We start from the raw sequence: 19,743 nt of genomic DNA, 5'->3' as shown, positions 1-19,743 counted from the left end.
AAAAAGGGATAAATTAAAAGCATTGATGTCCACCTGCGACCACCGCAGGTGCCTCCCCTTATCGGTTGGCAAAATTGTCCCTACCATTCTACTACCTTGTACTGACTTAGGACCCTGTACCCATAGCCCGAGAGTATAAGGGTTATGATCGGATCGCTGTAGGTACTATCTAAGGTCCTAAAGAACGATATAGTGAGACCCAACGACGATGATGATACAAAAATAAAATCAATGTTAGAAGCACAGTCCCTTCTTTATAAGTAAGAGGTTAGAGGCTATGGGGGCAAAACTGCATTTTATAAGGTAAACATTAAATTGTGGATATTTAAAAGAGCATTTAAATCGCAGCCATCTGTGGAATGCTCCATATGCCAGTCTTCTACTGCCGGGCATATAGGAATGGCCCTTGTACTTTGTCCGATGTCTGAACACAAATGACAATTAAAATAACCTAAAATAATAAGGTTACCCTGTGGTAGGTCTTCCCCCTGTAACTATTCCAGGAGACCAGGTAGCTCCTTTATACTTGGTGGACCAAAATTCCTCTTTTTAGCATTATAAAAGTTAATTATTGTAAACCGTGACATTTATTTATTCATTTGTTTTGTAGAGCGCCTGAATCACTCCCCGAGGGGTATCTCTGTGCTTAGGGTGGAGCTGCTGGCAGGCTGAGGAGGATGTTAAAACAGGAAGGCCTTGAGAGTTTCCTGAAGCGCAGATAGTCAGGGCATTGGCTCAGGTGTATGGGGAGCAGGTTCCAGTACCGGGGAGCGAGGTAGGAGAAGGATTTCCCACCGAGCCTGGCTTTCATAACTCTGGGTACTTGGAGAAGGGATTTGCTACAAGACCTGAGAGTCCTAGATGGGATATAAGGCTTGATCTTTCTAGAGTCATAGGAAGGGCCAATTTTGTACAAGGCTTTGTAGACTGTGCAGCAAACCTTAAACTGGACACACCTACGAATTGGAAGCCAGTGGAGTTTTTGCAACAAGGGAAGGAATGGGGTTTTGGATTGAGAGTTTGTGATGAGTCGTTCAGCAGTGTTCTGAACTACTTGTAACCTGCTAAGGGATGACTCATTCGCGAAAACCAGGAGAACATTTCAATAATCAAGACGGCTCATGATCATGGTCTGAATGAGAGTTTTCCGAGTATAGTCTGGCAAGAAAGGGAAGACTCGTCGTAGCAGACCCAGCACAAAGAAGCAAATGCTAGCAGTGTGGGCAGCATGCTCCTTTAAAGTTAAGGCATGATCAAGGAGAATGCCTAGGTTTTTGACTAGTGTTTTGGTGTTAGGGTAAGGGCAAAGGGTTACCGGCCACCTATCCGGGGACTAGAGAAGAGGGGCATCTCCAAAAATGATTATCTCAGTTTTTCCTGCATTAAGTTGTAGAAAATTGCTTTTCTTCCAATCTGCAATAACAATCATTCCTTCAGAGAAGATGGACAAAGCTGATAAGGAAGATTTATTGAAGGAGAAAGGAAGCTGGGTGTCATCAGCATAGGAAATGGGCAGGAACCCACTGGATCTCAGAATATTGGCCAATGGTGCAATGTAGATGTTAAACAAAGTAGGGCTCAACCAAGAGCCCTGGGGGACACCCTTGGTCAGATCCATCATCTTAAACTGGAAGGGTACTAGATTGACGGTCTGAGTGCGGGAGGACAGGAAGCTGGTCATCCACTGTAGGGCAATTCCGCTAAGTCAAATGCTGCAGAGAGGTCCAACAGCACAAGAATAGTGGACTGGCCATTATCTAGGGTCATTCTGATGTTATCCGTGACCTCTAGTAGGGCCAGTTCCGTGCTGTAGTTGGGCCTAAAACCAGATTCTCTCTAACATTCTACCTAACACAAGCTTTAAGCCTTGTGCCACTGCAGAATTCCAGGTCAATTGTTTCACAGATCCACAAAGCTCAAGTGTGATAAATATAATTAGGCCACCCTTAGCTCGCCCACAAATTGAGCCTTCCTCTGGAAGGAAGAACGACTTGTAACCTTCTAGGAATAATTTATTTTCCACCTCCCAGGTCTCCTGCAGGTAAATGATCTTGTAAGAAGTTATAAATTGGATCCATCTATCATCTTCGAATTTTGAAGCTAGTCCTGCCACATTCCAGGGGATCAAATTGACCTCTCTCCCCTTCTTGGGTATGGGGTTAAATAGCTGATGTTATCTCCTCCCCCTGGTGACCTATCTGGCGGTTCTGGTTAGAATAATCTAGAGGGTGGTCTACTTTCTCTCCCTGCCAATACTCACTAGGCATAGCAGCCTGTGTTTGGAAGTCAGTCGCTGTTGTCTGTACTAGGCTGTGTTCAGTGCCCGCAGCCTATCAATCCATGTCATTAAGACCAGTCAGGGGGGCAGGAATATTCGGTTACAAAATCATGCCCTTCTGAGTGTGTGCACCCCCCTCCATCTCATGGGCATTATTATTTGCTATGGCAGTAGTACTCGGTTCATAGAAAAAACCTAGTGGGAGTGGTTTAATTTCTGATGCATACAAAGGGAACTCAGCCGAGCGTCTAAAGATACTATATGCCAATTTTGGGAATCTGAAGGTAGCAGTCACGGCATCGCCCTTGAAGGTTTTCTTGGATTGTCCAATCCAAGAGACCCTTCTTGCTATCAGAATGTGAGAATGATCCATTACATTAAATCTGCTATGTTTCCCTAACAAATGAGACACTTTATCAGATTGTCTGTGGGTTCCTCAGTATCTACTCCCAAGCTTTGAACCGCAACCAGAACTACAGTATAGGGACAACAAGCTGGAGGCAGATTGATTACTGGTAGACCTGCTCTGTTTATGTTCCTAGAACTGGTCCTCACTTTCTCGTACTCATGTGGGAAAGAATGTTGGTCCCCGACACCCCCAATTCCTCTCTCCATTCCACATGTTTGAGAATTAGGCATACTACCATACGCCTTACCCTGATCCATTACGTGTCTCAGGTGCCCGTTCCTCAGTGATCTATTATAATTTAGTGGTCTGCTTTCAGCCTATTTTTCCCGAGCAAACTAGGACTTACTGCCTGTGACTGTGGCACTGGTTGGAGAAGGTACTTTAGAAATAGTGTTAAGCATATTCTCCACTTTCCCAAGTGTTTCTCTGGAGTCTGATAACACTTTGTCCAATTTGTTCCAAAGCTTAGAGAACAGGTCTGCCATCAGATTTGTAACTATTTCCCTCAGAGAATTCCAAAATTCCCCTATGTCCGTCAGGCTAATTGATGGCTTTTGTTCCTCCACTCTCCGTGTAGGCTCATTTCTCTTCTTTGCTTTACGTAGCCTCCTGGGTACCAGTGAAACAGCCTCCTTGGTACCAGTGAAACCTCTGACCCCATGCCCTTTTTGTTATTAACTGGGGGTACCCCACAACCCTCCCCCGCAGTTCCTGGTGAGGGAGCATTTAAACAATTGCTCACCTTCCCCTGATGTTGCAGCCCCTGTGAACTATCAATAGTAACTACCTGGGGGCTCGTAGTAGTTACTTCTAATAAGTCAACACACAAGAGTTCAGGCGCTTGGGGACCAGTCGAGTCCATGGATAATCTCCTCTCTATTTTGATGTCCCTCACCGCTTTCGCTAAAAACTGATCAGTAGTAGCCCTTTTGTTGTTAGTCATATGATCAGTATTAGCAGCTTTTTTCTTCCCCATAGTAAATAAATACAGAGGATTCCTATAGACACTAAAGAGCCTTTTAGAGCAAGGGGCATCCACAACTAAAACAATTGAACAAGTGTTTGCCCCACTAAGTCTTTTAAGACTTCTACTGGCTTGTAATGTTTAGGTAGTAGCTCCTGGTCAATAACGACGGATACTATGTTGTGTACACTGCCTCCGCTTCAGACAGTGATCAGCCAGAAGTGTAGGCCCAGCCGCGGATGGGCGCAAACGGGCCTGCCCTTGGCTCAGGCTTTGCCAGGGCATGCCTGCGCGCGTCCCCTGCTGCGGGGGACCTGGGCAGTTTTTATGCGCCTCCTGGCGCTCCTGAATGGCGTTGGCGGTGTCACAGCCACGTTGCATGCTGGGGCCTCGAGTGATGCCCTTCCCGCAGCTCACAACAGCAGGCAAACGAGCTCCCGTGCTGTGGGGGCCCTGGGCGGTCTTTATGCACCTCTTGGGAAAGCGTTGGCGGAGTCACAGCCGCTTTGCAGGTTGGGGCTGCTAGTCCTGCCCCTCCTGCGGCACACAACGGCAGGCGAACAGGCTGAAGTAGATTTGTAGCAAATTTCTTAGCTGCATACTAAATTATATCTATGTCATGCATCAATGCTTTGACTCTGGTCTTTCTCTTTGTGTTGTGCACCTCTCTTTGCTGCTTGAGCTTTTTATCTGTAATCTTTAGCAGTGACTTTGCATTTCAATCAATCTATATTACAGCTTTGTAGATTGCCCTATCAGCTCATATCCAGTAGGGGTATACCTCATGAGTGTAACACGTGATTCTTAACTTAGAAAACATGTTCAAAGATCTCAAGAGAATCAATATTACAACAGAAACATCGCACATGTAAATCAATATTTTGTTAAAAACATGTTGCTATAGTAAGGCCTTGTAAATCATCATTATGGCTTGAGGCTAAAAGCGTCTAGCTTTTATCATCTGAACAGAACCTATTTAGCCGACCTTGAAATTGAATAAATTGCCTAGAAACAGCAAAGACATGATTTACATAAGTCAATAATTGAGCTACAAATGGCAGTGTAATATCTTATTAATAAGCATCCAGGCTACAGGGTCAGCAATCGCTTGTTCATTTTCTCGTCTGACCAGTGGTAATTTAACAACATTTCTGCGAACACCGATGACCCTTGCCTTGTTGTCGTTCGGATAAGATTCGACGGGTGAATGTACCTGCCTAATACCAGATTCTATTACAATAGGATTCAGGAGGTCTCTGCTAATGGAATGGTTTGTTGGGCACGAAAAAATAAAAACGGCGCATAATTTCTTGCAGTATAAAGATTGCATGCAAAAATGCTGACCTGCCACATGATGCTTTCCAGGGACCTTGTATCTCTCTCAAGGGCAAATAAACATGGGCAATTATAGTGTGTAGGAAACCTGATATGAGCGTTCTGAATAAAAAAATAGATGCTTCACGCCCTTAAAATTACTTTTAAATACCTAATACTGTTGCAATGAACAACAGTTAAGATTTTTAATAACCTTATGGCCAGCTGGTTATTAAAGAACCTAGATTTGCAGCTCGGGACTATAACGAGGCAGAAGGCCTTTAACAACTGGCATATCCTGAGGCGAAAGGGCTTTTAGACCATTCCATCCACTGAGAGTAGAATGTTCTGAGTTAACAAGAGAGAATCAGAAAGACAAACATTAGAATGTTGGAGCAGGAGGCCTTTAGCAGCCATTATTTGCCTGTGTCACTCCTTTGTCTTCAGTGGTGCTCCTCACATTAAGTGTTCCAATATACCCCGCTGCCAAGGGCTAAACTGGTTGTTAAAAGCCCTGAACCCAAGTTATAAGCCTGAGCCATACGAGGGTAAGGGCCTTTAACAACAGTTACAGTATTCTAAATTAAAATGGGAGAAATAGAAAGACAAACATTGGAATGTGAAGCAGAAGGCTTATATCAACCATTATGAGCCAGAGGTCACTCAATTGGCTTTAATGGAGCTCTCTCAACAGTTCAATGTTTTATATGCACAATTGCGTCTTTCATTAAAATGATAGCCTGCTTTGAAGACAGTTCATAGTTTAGAAGAATTCTAAAAAGGAGAACGCATGTTCTGAAACTGTAGCAGTAAAATGATCCAGCCCCTCCACCTGCTGGTAACCTAGGTCAAACCCTTCCCCTTAAGTTCCAGAGTGATTAAGTACTAGGTGTGTGTGCCCTGAGATTCTAACTTGTAGCCAGCTGTGTGCTTCATTTGAGAAAGAGTGAACTCCACCTAGCTACAGATAAGTAGATGCTGGAGAGAAAGCAGGACAACACTACAGATGGAAAACAGAATATATTAGTTAATTACAAATGTCTTAAATTGGCATCAGCTTGAAGCACAATAAGCTTTTGAACAACCTTGATGAAAATATCCCTGCTCCCTATACTTCAATGAAAAATGTTAAATCATGTGCTGTTAGACTGCGATCATTGACCTATAGTTTCAAAGCATGTCTCTGTGAACGTCTTGCCTTTATATTCACGACCCCATTTTAGCCTCAGTGTTCTTAGTCCCCTCTTGAATATTGTGCCCATAGAACTGTTTTGACTCATGTATTCATAAGCTTGTCTTGGCTTCTGTGTCCCTAGCCCTCTTTGACTACTTTGCGCTTTGCCTCTTCTTAGTGCCGGTATCCCTCACCCTGTCTTGGCTCTGTCGTCCCTTGCCCGGTCTTAGTTCTGTTGTTCCTTGCCCTGTCTTGGCTCTGCCGTCCCTCGGCCTGTCTTGGTTATGCCGTCCCTCGCCCTCTCTTGGTTATGCCGTCCCTCGCCCTGTCTTGGTTATGCCGTCCCTCGCCCTGTCTTGGTTCTGCCGTCCCTCGCCCTGTCTTGGTTCTGCCGTCCCTCACCCTGTCTTGGTTTTGCCGTCCCTCGCCCTGTCTTCGCTCTGCCGTCCGTCCCTCGCCCTGCTTTGGGTCTGCCGTCCGTCCCTCGCCCTGCCTTGGCTCTGCTGTCCGTCCCTCACCCTGCCTTGGCTCTGCTGTCCGTCCCTCACCCTGTCTTGGCTCTGCTGTCCGTCCCTCACCCTGTCTTGGCTCTGCCATCCGTCCCTCGCCCTGTCTTGGCTCTGCCGTCCGTCCCTCGCCCTGTCTTGGCTCTGCCGTCCGTCCCTCGCCCTGTCTTGGCTCTGCCGTCCGTCCCTCGCCCTGTCTTGGCTCTGCCGTCCGTCCCTCGCCCTGTCTTGGCTCTGCCGTCCGTCCCTCGCCCTGTCTTGGCTCTGCCGTCCGTCCCTCGCCCTGTCTTGGCTCTGCCGTCCGTCCCTCGCCCTGTCTTGGCTCTGCCGTCTGTCCCTCGCCCTGTCTTGGCTCTGCCGTCTGTTCGTCCCTCGCCCTGTCTTGGCTCTACCGTCTGTTCGTCCCTCGCCCTGTCTTGGCTCTGCCGTCTGTCCGTCCCTCGCCCTGTCTTGGCTCTGCCGTCTGTCCCTCGCCCTGTCTTGGCTCTGCCGTCCGTCCCTCGCCCTGTCTTGGCTCTGCTGTCCGTCCCTCGTCCCTGTCTTGGCTCTGCCGTCCGTCCCTCATCCCTGTCTTGGCTCTGCTGTCCGTCCCTCGTCCCTGTCTTGGCTCTGCCGTCCGTCCCTCGTCCCTGTCTTGGCTCTGCCGTCCGTCCGTCGTCCCTGTCTTGGCTCTGCCGTCTGTCCCTCGTCCCTGTCTTGGCTCTGCCGTCTGTCCCTCGTCCCTGTTTTGGCTCTGCCGTCTGTCCCTCGTCCCTGTTTTGGCTCTGCCGTCTGTCCCTCGTCCCTGTCTTGGTTCTGCCGTCTGTCCCTCGTCCATGTCTTGGCTCTGCCGTCTGTCCCTCGTCCCTGTCTTGGCTCTGCCGTCTGTCCCTCGTCCCTGTCTTGGCTCTGCCGTCCGTCCCTCGTCCCTGTCTTGGCTCTGCCGTCCGTCCCTCGTCCCTGTCTTGGCTCTGCCGTCCGTCCCTCGCCCTGCCTGGGTTCTGAGGTGCCTGGGCTCTGCTGTCCGTCCCTCGCCCTTCCTGGGCTCTGACGTCCATCCCTCACCCTGGCTGGGCTCTGCTGTCCATCCCTCGCCCTGGCTGGGCTCTGCTGTCCATCCCTCGCCCTGGCTGGGCTCTGCTGTCCATCCCTCGCCCTGCCTGGGCTCTGCTGTCCGTCCCTCGTCCCTGTCTTGGCTCTGCCGTCCGTCCCTCGTCCCTGTCTTGGCTCTGCCGTCCGTCCGTCGTCCCTGTCTTGGCTCTGCCGTCTGTCCCTCGTCCCTGTCTTGGCTCTGCCGTCTGTCCCTCGTCCCTGTTTTGGCTCTGCCGTCTGTCCCTCGTCCCTGTTTTGGCTCTGCCGTCTGTCCCTCGTCCCTGTCTTGGTTCTGCCGTCTGTCCCTCGTCCATGTCTTGGCTCTGCCGTCTGTCCCTCGTCCCTGTCTTGGCTCTGCCGTCTGTCCCTCGTCCCTGTCTTGGCTCTGCCGTCCGTCCCTCGTCCCTGTCTTGGCTCTGCCGTCCGTCCCTCGTCCCTGTCTTGGCTCTGCCGTCCGTCCCTCGCCCTGCCTGGGTTCTGAGGTGCCTGGGCTCTGCTGTCCGTCCCTCGCCCTTCCTGGGCTCTGACGTCCATCCCTCACCCTGGCTGGGCTCTGCTGTCCATCCCTCGCCCTGGCTGGGCTCTGCTGTCCATCCCTCGCCCTGGCTGGGCTCTGCTGTCCATCCCTCGCCCTGCCTGGGCTCTGCCGTCCATCCCTCGCCCTGCCTGGGCTCTGCCGTTCATCCCTCGCCCTGCCTGGGCTCTGCCGTCCATCCCTCGCCCTGCCTGGGCTCTGCCGTTCATCCCTCGCCCTGCCTGGGCTCTGCCGTTCATCCCTCGCCCTGCCTGGTCTCTGCCGTCCATCCCTCGCCCTGCCTGGTCTCTGCCGTCCATCCCTCGCCCTGCCTGGGCTCTGCCGTCCATCCCTCGCCCTGCCTGGGCTCTGCCGTCCATCCCTCGCCCTGCCTGGGCTCTGCCGTCCATCCCTCGCCCTGCCTGGGCTCTGCCGTCCATCCCTCGCCCTGCCTCGGCTCTGCCGTCCCTCCCCCTGCCTGGACTCTGCTGTCTCTGCCCCTGCCTGGGCTCTGCTGTCTCTGCCCCTGCCTGGGCTCTGCTGTCCCTCCCCCTCCCTTGGCTCGGCCGTCCCTTCCCCTGCCTGGGTGTTATGATCTTAGTTTCCATGATGTAGTAGGTTAGAATTAGAATAGTTGTAGGGTTCTTGGTTCGGGAGACAGGTTCGGGAGTACGGCAGTTAAGCTGAAGCTCCAGACCTGAAGGCTGTGATTTCTTATGCTGCGTGCTTTTACCATTAAAGCAGACCACAAGTCTTCTCTCAATTTACCTATGTGTGGAGTATCATTTTGAAGACCTAACAAGATTTGGCGACGATCGGGATGGTTTTTAAGCACCTTGGCAGCATCGATTTTTATTGGATTTGAAGACGAAGTGCTGTGCTTACAGGAGACGCTTTATTTATTGAAACGCTTGCTGGCAGGTTGTATGGATTTTCTTGTATTAGGGAAGCTATCTGCTAAAATTTTATCCCCGCTTTTCAAATTACCAACTGCTTTTGCCTTAAGCGTCAGCGCGAGCTCCTGTGTGGAACTTTCACTCACCTCGCTCTCTTTGCGAACTCCTCTCTCCAGCATTTCTCAGCGCTCTGAAAGCCTCGTCACTACGCAACCTCCTTGACGTTCAGGGTCACGCATACGTGACCTGACGTGCGGCCATTTTGGAAAAGGCTTTAATTTGCTTCAACTTTAGTCGGTGATGCGCACACCTTCAAATGGTGTACTTGATTCATTCTACACTTTTAATTTAGCGCGGTGACGCGCACATCATTTGCTTTCACTTGTGATATATTATTCGGCATTTTGAACATCTTTGTGCATTTCTCGGTGATGTGCACACCATATCAAGGTATCTAAAGTCTTCAATTCTTACTCATACTATTCTGGTAAAGACTATTTTTATACCCAGTAATTCTTCAACATGCAAAATGTTACGTGCCTACCGCATTTTTTACCTGAACCTGAACCTGGTATTGCTTAAACAAAATGGAAACAATGGTTTAAAGGTTTTGCAAGCTATATTATAGCTTTAGATGGAGCTAAATTTGAACCAGTTAGAAAATTAGCCTTATTGTATAACAGTTTAGGTGCAGAAGGTCAACGTATTTTTGACCATTTACCTGTTTTATCTGCCCCGAGTGATTCTGAATGGGATGTATATAAAGAGGCAGTCTCAAGACTCTCAAATTATTTTAAAGATGACACCTGTGTTGTGGTGGAAAGACACAATTTTTACACTAGGCGTCAATTTGAATTTGAGTCAATTGATACATTTTTAACAGAATTGAGAGTATTGATCACTACCTGTGAATTTGATGGTAACATTGATTCTTATTTAAGGGATAAATTAGTTGTAAATTGCTATAACAAAAAGGTACAAGAAAGGCTCCTTTGTTGCAGAAATCCTTCTTTGGAAGACACTTTAGAGTTAGCTAGAGGAATTGAAAGATCAGCTCTTGCACAGAAAGAGTTGAACAAGAATAGAGTTGAAACTCCAGTTGAACATGTTAATGCTATGTATACTAAACCTAAATTTCAGGCACATAAACCTCAGGAGATTAAGAAGCAATATGCCTGCTTCTGGTGTGGTTCCTTAACACATTTGGCAAATGCTAACAAAGTTGGACATTTTTCACTTATGTGTAAGGTTCCTCGTAAAGTGTCTACTATTGAACATGTTGAAAATGTTCCTGAGGTTAATGTGGGTATTGTTAAAGGTGAAAACACAATTGTACTTGCTATTGATTCGGATTTTGATGATGGTGGACCTTTGTGTGATGTCACCATTGGTGAGATTAAGTTACAGGTGACTATAGATTCAGGTTCACCTGTGACTTTCATCACTGATGACTTATATTACAAGTATTGGCAACATGTTCCTCTTTAGCAACCTGACATAAGAACTATTGCGTTTGGGGGACACACTATTGAGATGATTGTTTTTTTCACTAGTGATGTAAAATTTGAGGATAGACAGATCTATACCAAAATATATGTAGCAAAGAATGGTTACAATATTTTAGGATGGAGAGACCAAGGGAAATTTGGCATGGTCTTAAGACTTGGCACTGCTTGTCCTATTTCTTTAGTTGACATTACCAGTTTTAACCCTGATCTTCAAAAACTTTTATTGGATCATCACAAGCTCTTTGAAGAAAGACTTGGCTTGGTACATCATTTTGAACATAAAATCATTCTGAAAAAGGATGCTACACCTGTAATTCATAAAGTAAGGAATGTTCCTTTATAAGAGATCAATTGAAGCAACATTTGGAGAATTTGTGTAAAGAGAAGGTGATTGATCCTATAAATTCATCTGAATGGATTTCGCCAATTATCGTAGCCAAGAAAAAAGATACAGGTGACATTAGGCTTTGCATTGACCTGAGATCCCTTAACAAGAACATTTTAATTGACTGTTTTTCCCTTCCTAAAATTCAAGAGATGCTAGCTCGTTTAGGTGGTGCCAAAATGTTTTCGTGTATAGACTTGAGATCAGCTTACCATCAAGTGGAACTCAACATAGATTCTCGCCCACTTACAGCATTCTATACACCTTTTGGTGCTTTTCAATTTCTAAGGATGCCTTTCGGCTTGGCTTCAGCCGCTTCAGTCTTTCAAAAGTTGATGTATGAACTGTTTGGCAACATTAAAAATGTGTTTGCATATCAAGATGATATCTTGGTATTTTCTAACAGTACCGAAGAACATTTGAAAATTCTGAGTGATGTGTTAAATGTCCTTGAAGTTCAAGGTTTCACTGTTAAAAAAGAAAAATTTATTTTTTTTCTCAACAGTATTGAATATTTAGGGCATCAAATCGCAGGGTCTGGTATAAAACCTAAGTCTGACCTAGTCAAAGCTATTATTGATAGTCCTGCACCTGCTAACAAAGACCAGCTCAGGTCTTTTCTTGGGTTGTGCAAATATTATTCGCGGTTCATTGATAGCTTCTCTTTACAAACCGAACCATTGAGAACATTACTTAGAAAATGTGAAGCTTTCACATGGGAGGAAGTTCAATCAGTTGCTTTTTCAAATGTAAAAGATCTCATTTTAAAAGCTCCAGCTTTACGTTCCTTTAGGGAGGCTGTTCAATCTATAGTTACTGTTCATGCCAGTGGAGTTGGTTTGGGGGCTGTCCTTACACAATTAGTGGAAGCTTTTGCTTCTAGATCACTTTCTCAAACTGAAAGAAACTATAGTACTCTAGAAAGAGAGTCTTTAGCCTGTGTCTGGTCTAGCAAACATTTTGAGACCTTTCTCTGGGGAAGAAAGTTTATTTTGGTCACTGATCACAAACCCCTTGTATTTTTGTTATCCAAGAGTGATCACGATAAAGTAAGCCCAAGACTTATGAGGCTCTTATCCAAAATGTTTGAGTTCAATTTTACCATCAGACACCTTCCTGGAGGCAACAATGCACAAGCTGAGTATTTGTCTAGATGTCCTTTATCTACTGAGAACAGTGAATCTATAATTGATGATACTGAGTGTATGGTAGGTTTGGTTGATGGTTTAGTGGTTTTGGAAGGAGTCATTACTTATTCTGAATGGATCAAATTTTCTCTGGGAGATAAGCTACAAGGCACCATTAAGGAACACATAGCTAAAGGTTGGCCTGAGGAAAGGAATTTGAATGATGTTTTAAAAGTTTTGTAAAATTAAAGATGAACTTACCATGGAAGGCAACATTGTTCTTAGGAGCAAATGTTTAGTTCCTCCTAGTAAACTTAGATTGAGGCTCATTAATTTTGCTCACCAGGGTCATCTTGGTATGACTGGTACAAAAAAAGTCTTAGATTATTTTACTGGTGGCCTGGAATGGATGTGGAGGTTGAGAATTTTGTTGCTCATTGTATGAGCTGTTCCATGTCTGACAAATCCTCGAAGGTGCGCAATAAACTTCTTAATCCTATTAGCTTTCCAAATGGTCCTTGGGAGAAATTGGGTATAGATTTCATTGGCCCTATCTATAATCTTCATTATAATTTCAGGTATGCATTGGTAGTAGTTGATTACTACTCCAAGTGGGTTGAGTGCAATTTTATTTCAGAACCTTCCACAGCTATTGTATTGCAAATGCTTCGTGATCTTTTCAGGCATGAAGGTATACCCAAAACATTAGTCTCCGACAACGGAGTTCAATTTAAATCTCATTGTATTCAAACATTCTTACAAACATGGGTGTAAAACATTTAACTGTTGCACTTTATAGCCCTCAGGGAAATGGTATGGTAGAAAGGGTTAACAAAATGATTAAAGAGACTATTCAACAAGCATCTTTACAGGGTGAAATAATTCAAGAAGCAGTTCAAGAGAAATTATGGAGTTATCATAATACTCCTCATTCTGTTATCGGTGTTCCACCTTTTATGTTACTTAAAGGACATCATGGTTCATCAAAGCTTAGTCCTATTTGGGTTCTTCTGTTGAAAATGCACAAAGGAAGATGATCTCATATTATGACAAAAAAAAAGTAAAGGACATTTCATTTTCTGTGGGAGATTTAGTCAAAATTAAGAGACCAGTTGGCAAAAAATGGCTAACTCCTGACTTGTCTTGGCTCCCCTGTTGCTCTGTATCTGCTATGCACTGCTGCCACACAACCCTTGCTAGGCTCCTCTAGGTTACTACTAGGCCCCATTGTCACTCGGCTCCTGCTAGACTCCGGTTGGCACTTACTAGACTGTGTTTGGCTCCTGCTAGGCTCGGCTGCCGAGCACGGTTCAATTGCTAGGTTCAGCAGCCGCACACAGTTCTCCTGCTAGGCTCCGCCGCCGCGCACGGTTGTCCTGCTAGACTCGGCCGCCGCGCGCAGTTCTCCTGCTGGGCTCGGCCGCTGCGCACGTTTCACTTACTAGGCTCGGCCGCCACGGGGTTCTCCTGCTAGGCTCGGCCGCCACGGGGTTCTCCTGCTAGGCTCGGCCGCCTCTGGGTTCTCCTGCTAGGCTCGGCTGCTGTGAGGTTCTCCTGCTAGGCTTGGCTGCCGCTGGGCTCTCCTGCTAAGCCTGGATGCCGCTGGGTTCTCCTGCTAGGCTCGGCCGCTGCACGGTTCTCTTACTAGGCTTCGCCGCTGCGCCGTTTGCCTGCTAGGCTCGGCTGCCGCGCGGCTCCCCTGGTCTAGAATTCTCTGCCTGTTTGCCTCCGTGTTCTGATCCTTCGCTCTTGGCTTCCTGGTTCCGCTCACTCGCCCCTTGGCACCCTGGTTCCTCTCACCCGCCCCTTGGCCTCCTGGTTCCCTTACCCGATTTTTGGCTATGTTGCACCTTTTGCACACCCCTACTAGCACCTCTTGCCTGCTCTTTGGCGACATCGCACCTGTTTTCTCTAGGGTCTTTTGTTACTACTTTTATGTTGTTTGCTTTTTTCACTTCTTTTTACTCCTCTCTGCTTGCTGCTGAATTACGCCTGCCCTTAAAGCCATTCCTCAAGCAGATATTATTTATTTGCCATGACTGAATACGTTCATGTACTGAATGAAAGAGGCGATATTTTGGTAAAATGTTTGCGTTGCGCATTAGAGATTTCAGATCATTAAAGCAGATATGTGCATGTGAAATTGTAAAGCACACAGAGTAAAGAAAGGGCTAAAGTACTGATGGGCCTATTGAAGAGACTGTAAATGCATTCCTGTTTTTTTTAATGTATTACACCTTTATAATAAATGTTAAAAAAGAGGTTAAAGTGGGCACACTTATGGTGTTTAAGATTTATAGCTGTATATCCTTCCTTTTCCAGGAAACCCTCCGCACAGCTTTGGCCATGGGGGTCGACCGTGGGATACATGTTGATGTCCCAGCCAAGGACTATGAAAATCTTGGCCCCTTCCAGGTCTCAAAGATCCTTGCTGCTCTGGTGAAAAAGGAGAACGTGAACCTGGTGGTGCTTGGAAAACAGGCGAGTGTACCACATTTTAATGGTCTTTCTAAACCCATTCCACACATGCTAAATTTCCCTTTAGACATGATAAGGCATGTTCTATCCTTACTGGTTCATAATTACATACAAAATCAGTTAAACCCAATGAAGTAAAAAGATTTAATTTCAAGACTGAAGGCTACCATTATGTATTAATCTTTTAATTGCCACTTCTGCAACCCATTTAAGGAACTTAGAAACAATAAAACCACAAAAAACTAGAACTAGAACACCATAGTCCGTAAATACTTCCTTCATGGAACACTCTTCCTCTTGCTCCTGAGAAAGATAAGTACCAATAGTGAAGGTTTAGTTTGATGTATGAAGTGTATTTTGTGTTGAGTATTTTTAAAATGTATGCAAATTAAGCTTCTAATGTATAAAAGCATCAAATGCGTTTAGTTAGTATGATGAGGATAGGTGAGTTTTGTGTAACATGTTTTTTGTTTTTTTTAAATAAGAGGGTTCAATGTGAAGAATTATTCTGGTAGAGAAGCAGTCATTGTATCATGTTGTATCATGTAGCGCAACGTGCACTTTTAAATTTGACTGTCTCGAGTGTGGTGTATAGGTTTTATAGCATATGGTGATGTTTGTAATGAATAGTGAGCTTTGACTTTACCAGCGGTTGGGGAGGCCACGACCTGAATGTCTGCACAATTCCTAATTCTTGGTGGTTCTTCTCGAGCTCGAGGCTTGGGCCGCATTTTTCAAAGTAAAGCGCGAGATGAGCTTGCACGCTTTCCACGAGCCCTCAAGCACTGGGGCAGTGAGTTAAATGCTCATGATAAACAGCATTCCCTGTATGCAGGCACAGTGACTAAATCATATATTCGATCGAGCATGAATAGGCAAAAAAGCAAGAGCGAGCGTTAGCGCTCTAAAAACGCACCGTTCAAGAACAGAGATGAACAGTAAAATGGTCATTTATGAGGATAAATTAGTGTTCGAGGCATGTGGGCTGCTGAAGTCATATTTGTGCATAGATCGCCGCCTAGTGTTGGGTCTGGGATTATTGCATATTGTTGTCCTGGAAGAGTCTTCGAGATAGGTGGTTCCTCCCTTGGACTACAGTGCGCATGGGCATCCACTCAATCCTCAGATTGTTTTTTTCCGCCATTGGGTTCGGATGTACTTTCCAACACTCCAAGTTCGGAATTAACTAACTCTTCTCTAAAGGCCAAAAGGCCTTCGGATCCGTCGGTATTGTTCAGCGCTCGATACCGATATACTTTCTAAACCTCTATTGCACTTCGGTCGTCGAATCGGGCCGTGAGGCCTTTTCGACACCACGTGGACCGACCGTTGATGGAACGAAGCCCATTCAAATACTGCCCGCAGTGCAATTCGAAGTTCCTGCACACAGATAAGCATCCCGTGTGCAACAAATGCCTATCTCCAGATCACAAAGAAGATAGTTGCCTGGCCTGTGCCCAGTTCCGGTCGAAAAAGACTATCTGGAATCGACGGGCGGCGAGGCAAGAAATGCAGCGGTCGGCGCCAGAGCCCGATAATATCTTCGACGATGAGTAAGAACTAGCTAGCACTGAAGACTCGGATCAAGACGAAGACCAGTACTCGGAGCACGACTCTGATGATTACCTCGAAGAGGAGGACCAAAGCGTCGATCTCGAGGAATACGATCAAGACATCGTAGCTATTGAAGACGACTCCGATGACGACGAGGGGAGAACCGTGAGTACACCGCCCCATATAGACACTATATCAGAGACTCAGGTCGAGGCATCGCCAGCAGGCCTTAGCTACAGAACATATTCAAAGAGCTCTCTGAGACACGCCATAGGGCACCGGTTCCATTGAAACCGGAACTCGTCGACAACACCGTCTTCGAACCAAAAGTCGTCGAAACGAAAGTAATTAAGTCGAGTTGAGCTCAAAGCCTAAAGCCGTTGAGTCAACATCGCGGGCAAAAAACGTCGATTCGACGCCAAAGCAAAAGCACATCAAATCGAACCCAAAGACAAAGCACGTCGAATCGAGCAAAGGAGCATCGAATATTGACAAAGGGATAAAAACAGTCGACGAAAGTAAAAGGCCTACGCCCAAAACTAACGTTGAACCGAAAGTGAAACCTAGGGTGGAACAAAATAAATCGGTCAAGCCGAAGCACCTCGAACCGAAAAATGGCATCGAGCCAAAACCACAAACACCTAAAACACCTAAAGACACTGTCAAACCGCTCGGTCCGAAAAAGGTGGTGAAGCCAGCCAAAGACGTTCAACCGACAAAATCTGTCGACAAACATCAAAAACCGATCCAACCACAAAAAACGGTCGAACCCACTAAACATATCGACCCGAAAACAAGCAAAACAAAGGCTACTGCAACAAGGCCAAAAACTGTGGAGGACGGGCTTATTCACCCAGACCCCGCCACAGAAGACCAGTCAAAACTGTACATTAACCCAGAAACTGGTAAAGTGACTGTTTACACGAAAAAGAAAAGGCCTCTTCCAATAGAAGACTTTCCTAGAATACCGCTCAAAAAGAAGAGAAACTGTGCTACCTCTCCAATACTTTTTGAACCTATCACTCCAGCCATGTCTACAACCCCATATACCCCAACATCACCTGACTACAACCCAGATGAAGATCAGGATGCAGATGTGGGGTTTGGTTATCCACAAAACCCACCTGGAGACCCCAACCTACAGCCATGGGGTGCGGGAGGAGAACCAGACAATGAAGGGACTCTGCCCATTACAGAACCTGCAGTTTACCCAACTAAGCCATCACCCACAGAAGATACAGTGGCCTTTAATTCTTTACTTGATAGAGCAGCTACCTACCATAATGTAGATATGCACTCTGATGCTATTGAAGAAGACTTTCTCTTTGATACACTAACAACATCTGAGAGACATGTAAAAACACTTCCCACGTTGAAGGGCGTCTTAAAACACGCACATGACATTTTTAAGGACACTGCTAGGGCACGGGTCATAAACCATAGAATTGAAAAGAAATATAGGGCTGCACCTATAGATCCTACATACATAAAGGGTCAGCTACCCCTAGACTCCCTAGTGGTATCCAACGCACGTAAACGGGCTAATTCCCAAACTACTGGAGAGGCTGCTCCTCCGGACAAAGAGTCAAATATCTTTGAGGCATCCGGCGAAAGAGTAGCAGCTCGAACAGCAAACTCAAGGAGAATTGCCAATACACAGGCCTTGCTGGCCAGATATGACAGGGCACACTACGACAGCTTAGAAGAGATTCTCCAACACTTACCTGTTCCTTACAAACAGCAGGCAGATGAACTTATACAGGAGGGAAAGCTCATCACCAATGCCTCAATTAAATGTGCCCTAGACGCTGCGGATACAGCGGCCAGATCCATCAATACAAGCGTGCTGCTAAGGCGACACGCATGGCTCCGCATATCAGGCTTTAAGAATGAAGTTCAATCCTCAATTCTTAATCAGCCCATCAACCCAGACTTTTTATTCGGTCCAGCAGTTGACTCAATTCTGGACAAAATGAAAAAGGATGCGGAAACAGCAAAGTCCATGGGAGCTCTCCAGTCCCAACAACACCGGGGCTCCTTTCGTCGCTCCAATTATAGAGGAGGAACGCGAAGTAATACATCACCGCAATCCTCCAGCTACAAAAGTAACACGCAATCCACATACAGCAAAAACACAAACAGGGGTGGATACAGAGGCAACAACACCAAAGGAAGGGGTTGTGGATGAAATGCAAATAGATTCTCCACTAACACCAAACAGTGACTTCTTGGCACTAGCCCCAGACCATATAACACCGGTCGGGGGAAGACTTCAACAATTTCTGCCTATCTGGTTAAATATCACAACTGACAGGTGGGTCAGGCAAATTATCCAACATGGCTATTGCCTAGAACTCACCTCAACCCCACCCAGCATACCACCCGTGCACCGTCCAATGTCACAGGAACATATAATACAACTGCAGCAGGAGGTCATCAGTATGCTGCAAAAGGGGGCCATAGAACCAGTCCCACTACAACATCAGAGAACAGGAGTATACTCCCTATACTTCCTGATTCCAAAGAAGGACGGGTCTCTCAGACCAATATTGGACCTCAGGCCCCTCAACCTGTACATTTTGTCGGAGCATTTTCATTTGCTCACTCTACAGCAAGTCTTACCATTGCTTCGCAAGGGAGACTTCCTATCAACCCTAGACCTCAAATGCGCACAATTTCATATACCAATACACCCTGCTCATAGAAAGTATCTCAGGTTCACCTTTCAAGAACAGCACTACCAGTTCAAAGTCCTACCATTTGGTGTCACAACAGCTCCATAAGTCTTCACCAAATGTCTAGCTACAGTGGCGGCACATCTCAGAAGGCAACACATCCATGTGTACCCATATCTGGACGATTGGCTAATACACACGCCATCAGCCCAGCAGTGTGCCAACCACATGTCAAAAACCATCCATCTCCTGCACAGTTTAGGCTTCTCGCTAAACTACCCAAAATCACACCTGTAACCCTCTCATGTACAACAATACCTGGGAGCAACTATAGATACACTGGCAGCAAGAGCATATCCCAACGCAGCACGGATCAACGGCATGCAAGCATTGATCCAAAAATTCAGGCCCCAACACTCAGTGCCAGCTCAAGTGTTTATGCAACTAATAGGCATGATGGCCTTGTGCATATTCATAGTCCCTCATGCCAGACTACACATGCGTCCGCTCCAAGAGTGCCTAGCAAGGCAGTGGAATCAGGCTCAAGGGCAATTACAGGACCTAGTGTTGGTGACCAGTCGGGCGTACAACTCTCTGCATTGGTGGAATCCACAAAACCTTTGCAAAGGACGACTGTTCCAAGAGCCTGTCCCACAAATAGTGTTGACCGCGGACGCATCCCTACTAGGATGGGGAGCCCATGTCCTACACTACACAGTACAGGGACTCTGGACTGTACAACAAAAGAAGATGCATATCAACCTTCTAGAGCTCATGGCCATCTTTCTAGCTCTAAAAGCGTTCAAGACACAGTTATGCAACAAAACCGTGTTGATCCGGACGGACAACATGACGGCTATGTATTACATTAAAAAACAGGGAGGAACACA

General features: G+C 46.4%; 1 protein-coding gene across 1 annotated transcript in view; it reads left to right on the top strand.

Moving 5' to 3' along the window:
• Positions 1-19,743, top strand: part of ETFB (electron transfer flavoprotein subunit beta) — a 510,595-nt gene that overhangs the window by 177,905 nt on the left and 312,947 nt on the right. Inside the window, exon 3 of the mRNA XM_086929920.1 lies at positions 14,469-14,627. Within this exon, the coding sequence (XP_086786046.1) occupies positions 14,469-14,627 (159 nt within the window). The remainder of the gene's footprint in view (positions 1-14,468; positions 14,628-19,743) is intronic.

This window comes from Lissotriton vulgaris, chromosome 7, assembly GCF_964263255.1.
Source record: "Lissotriton vulgaris chromosome 7, aLisVul1.2, whole genome shotgun sequence".
In the NCBI taxonomy this organism is placed as follows: domain Eukaryota; kingdom Metazoa; phylum Chordata; class Amphibia; order Caudata; family Salamandridae; genus Lissotriton; species Lissotriton vulgaris.
The sequence above is the reverse complement of the archived record's forward strand: the minus strand, read 5'-3'. Positions and strand labels throughout refer to the sequence as shown.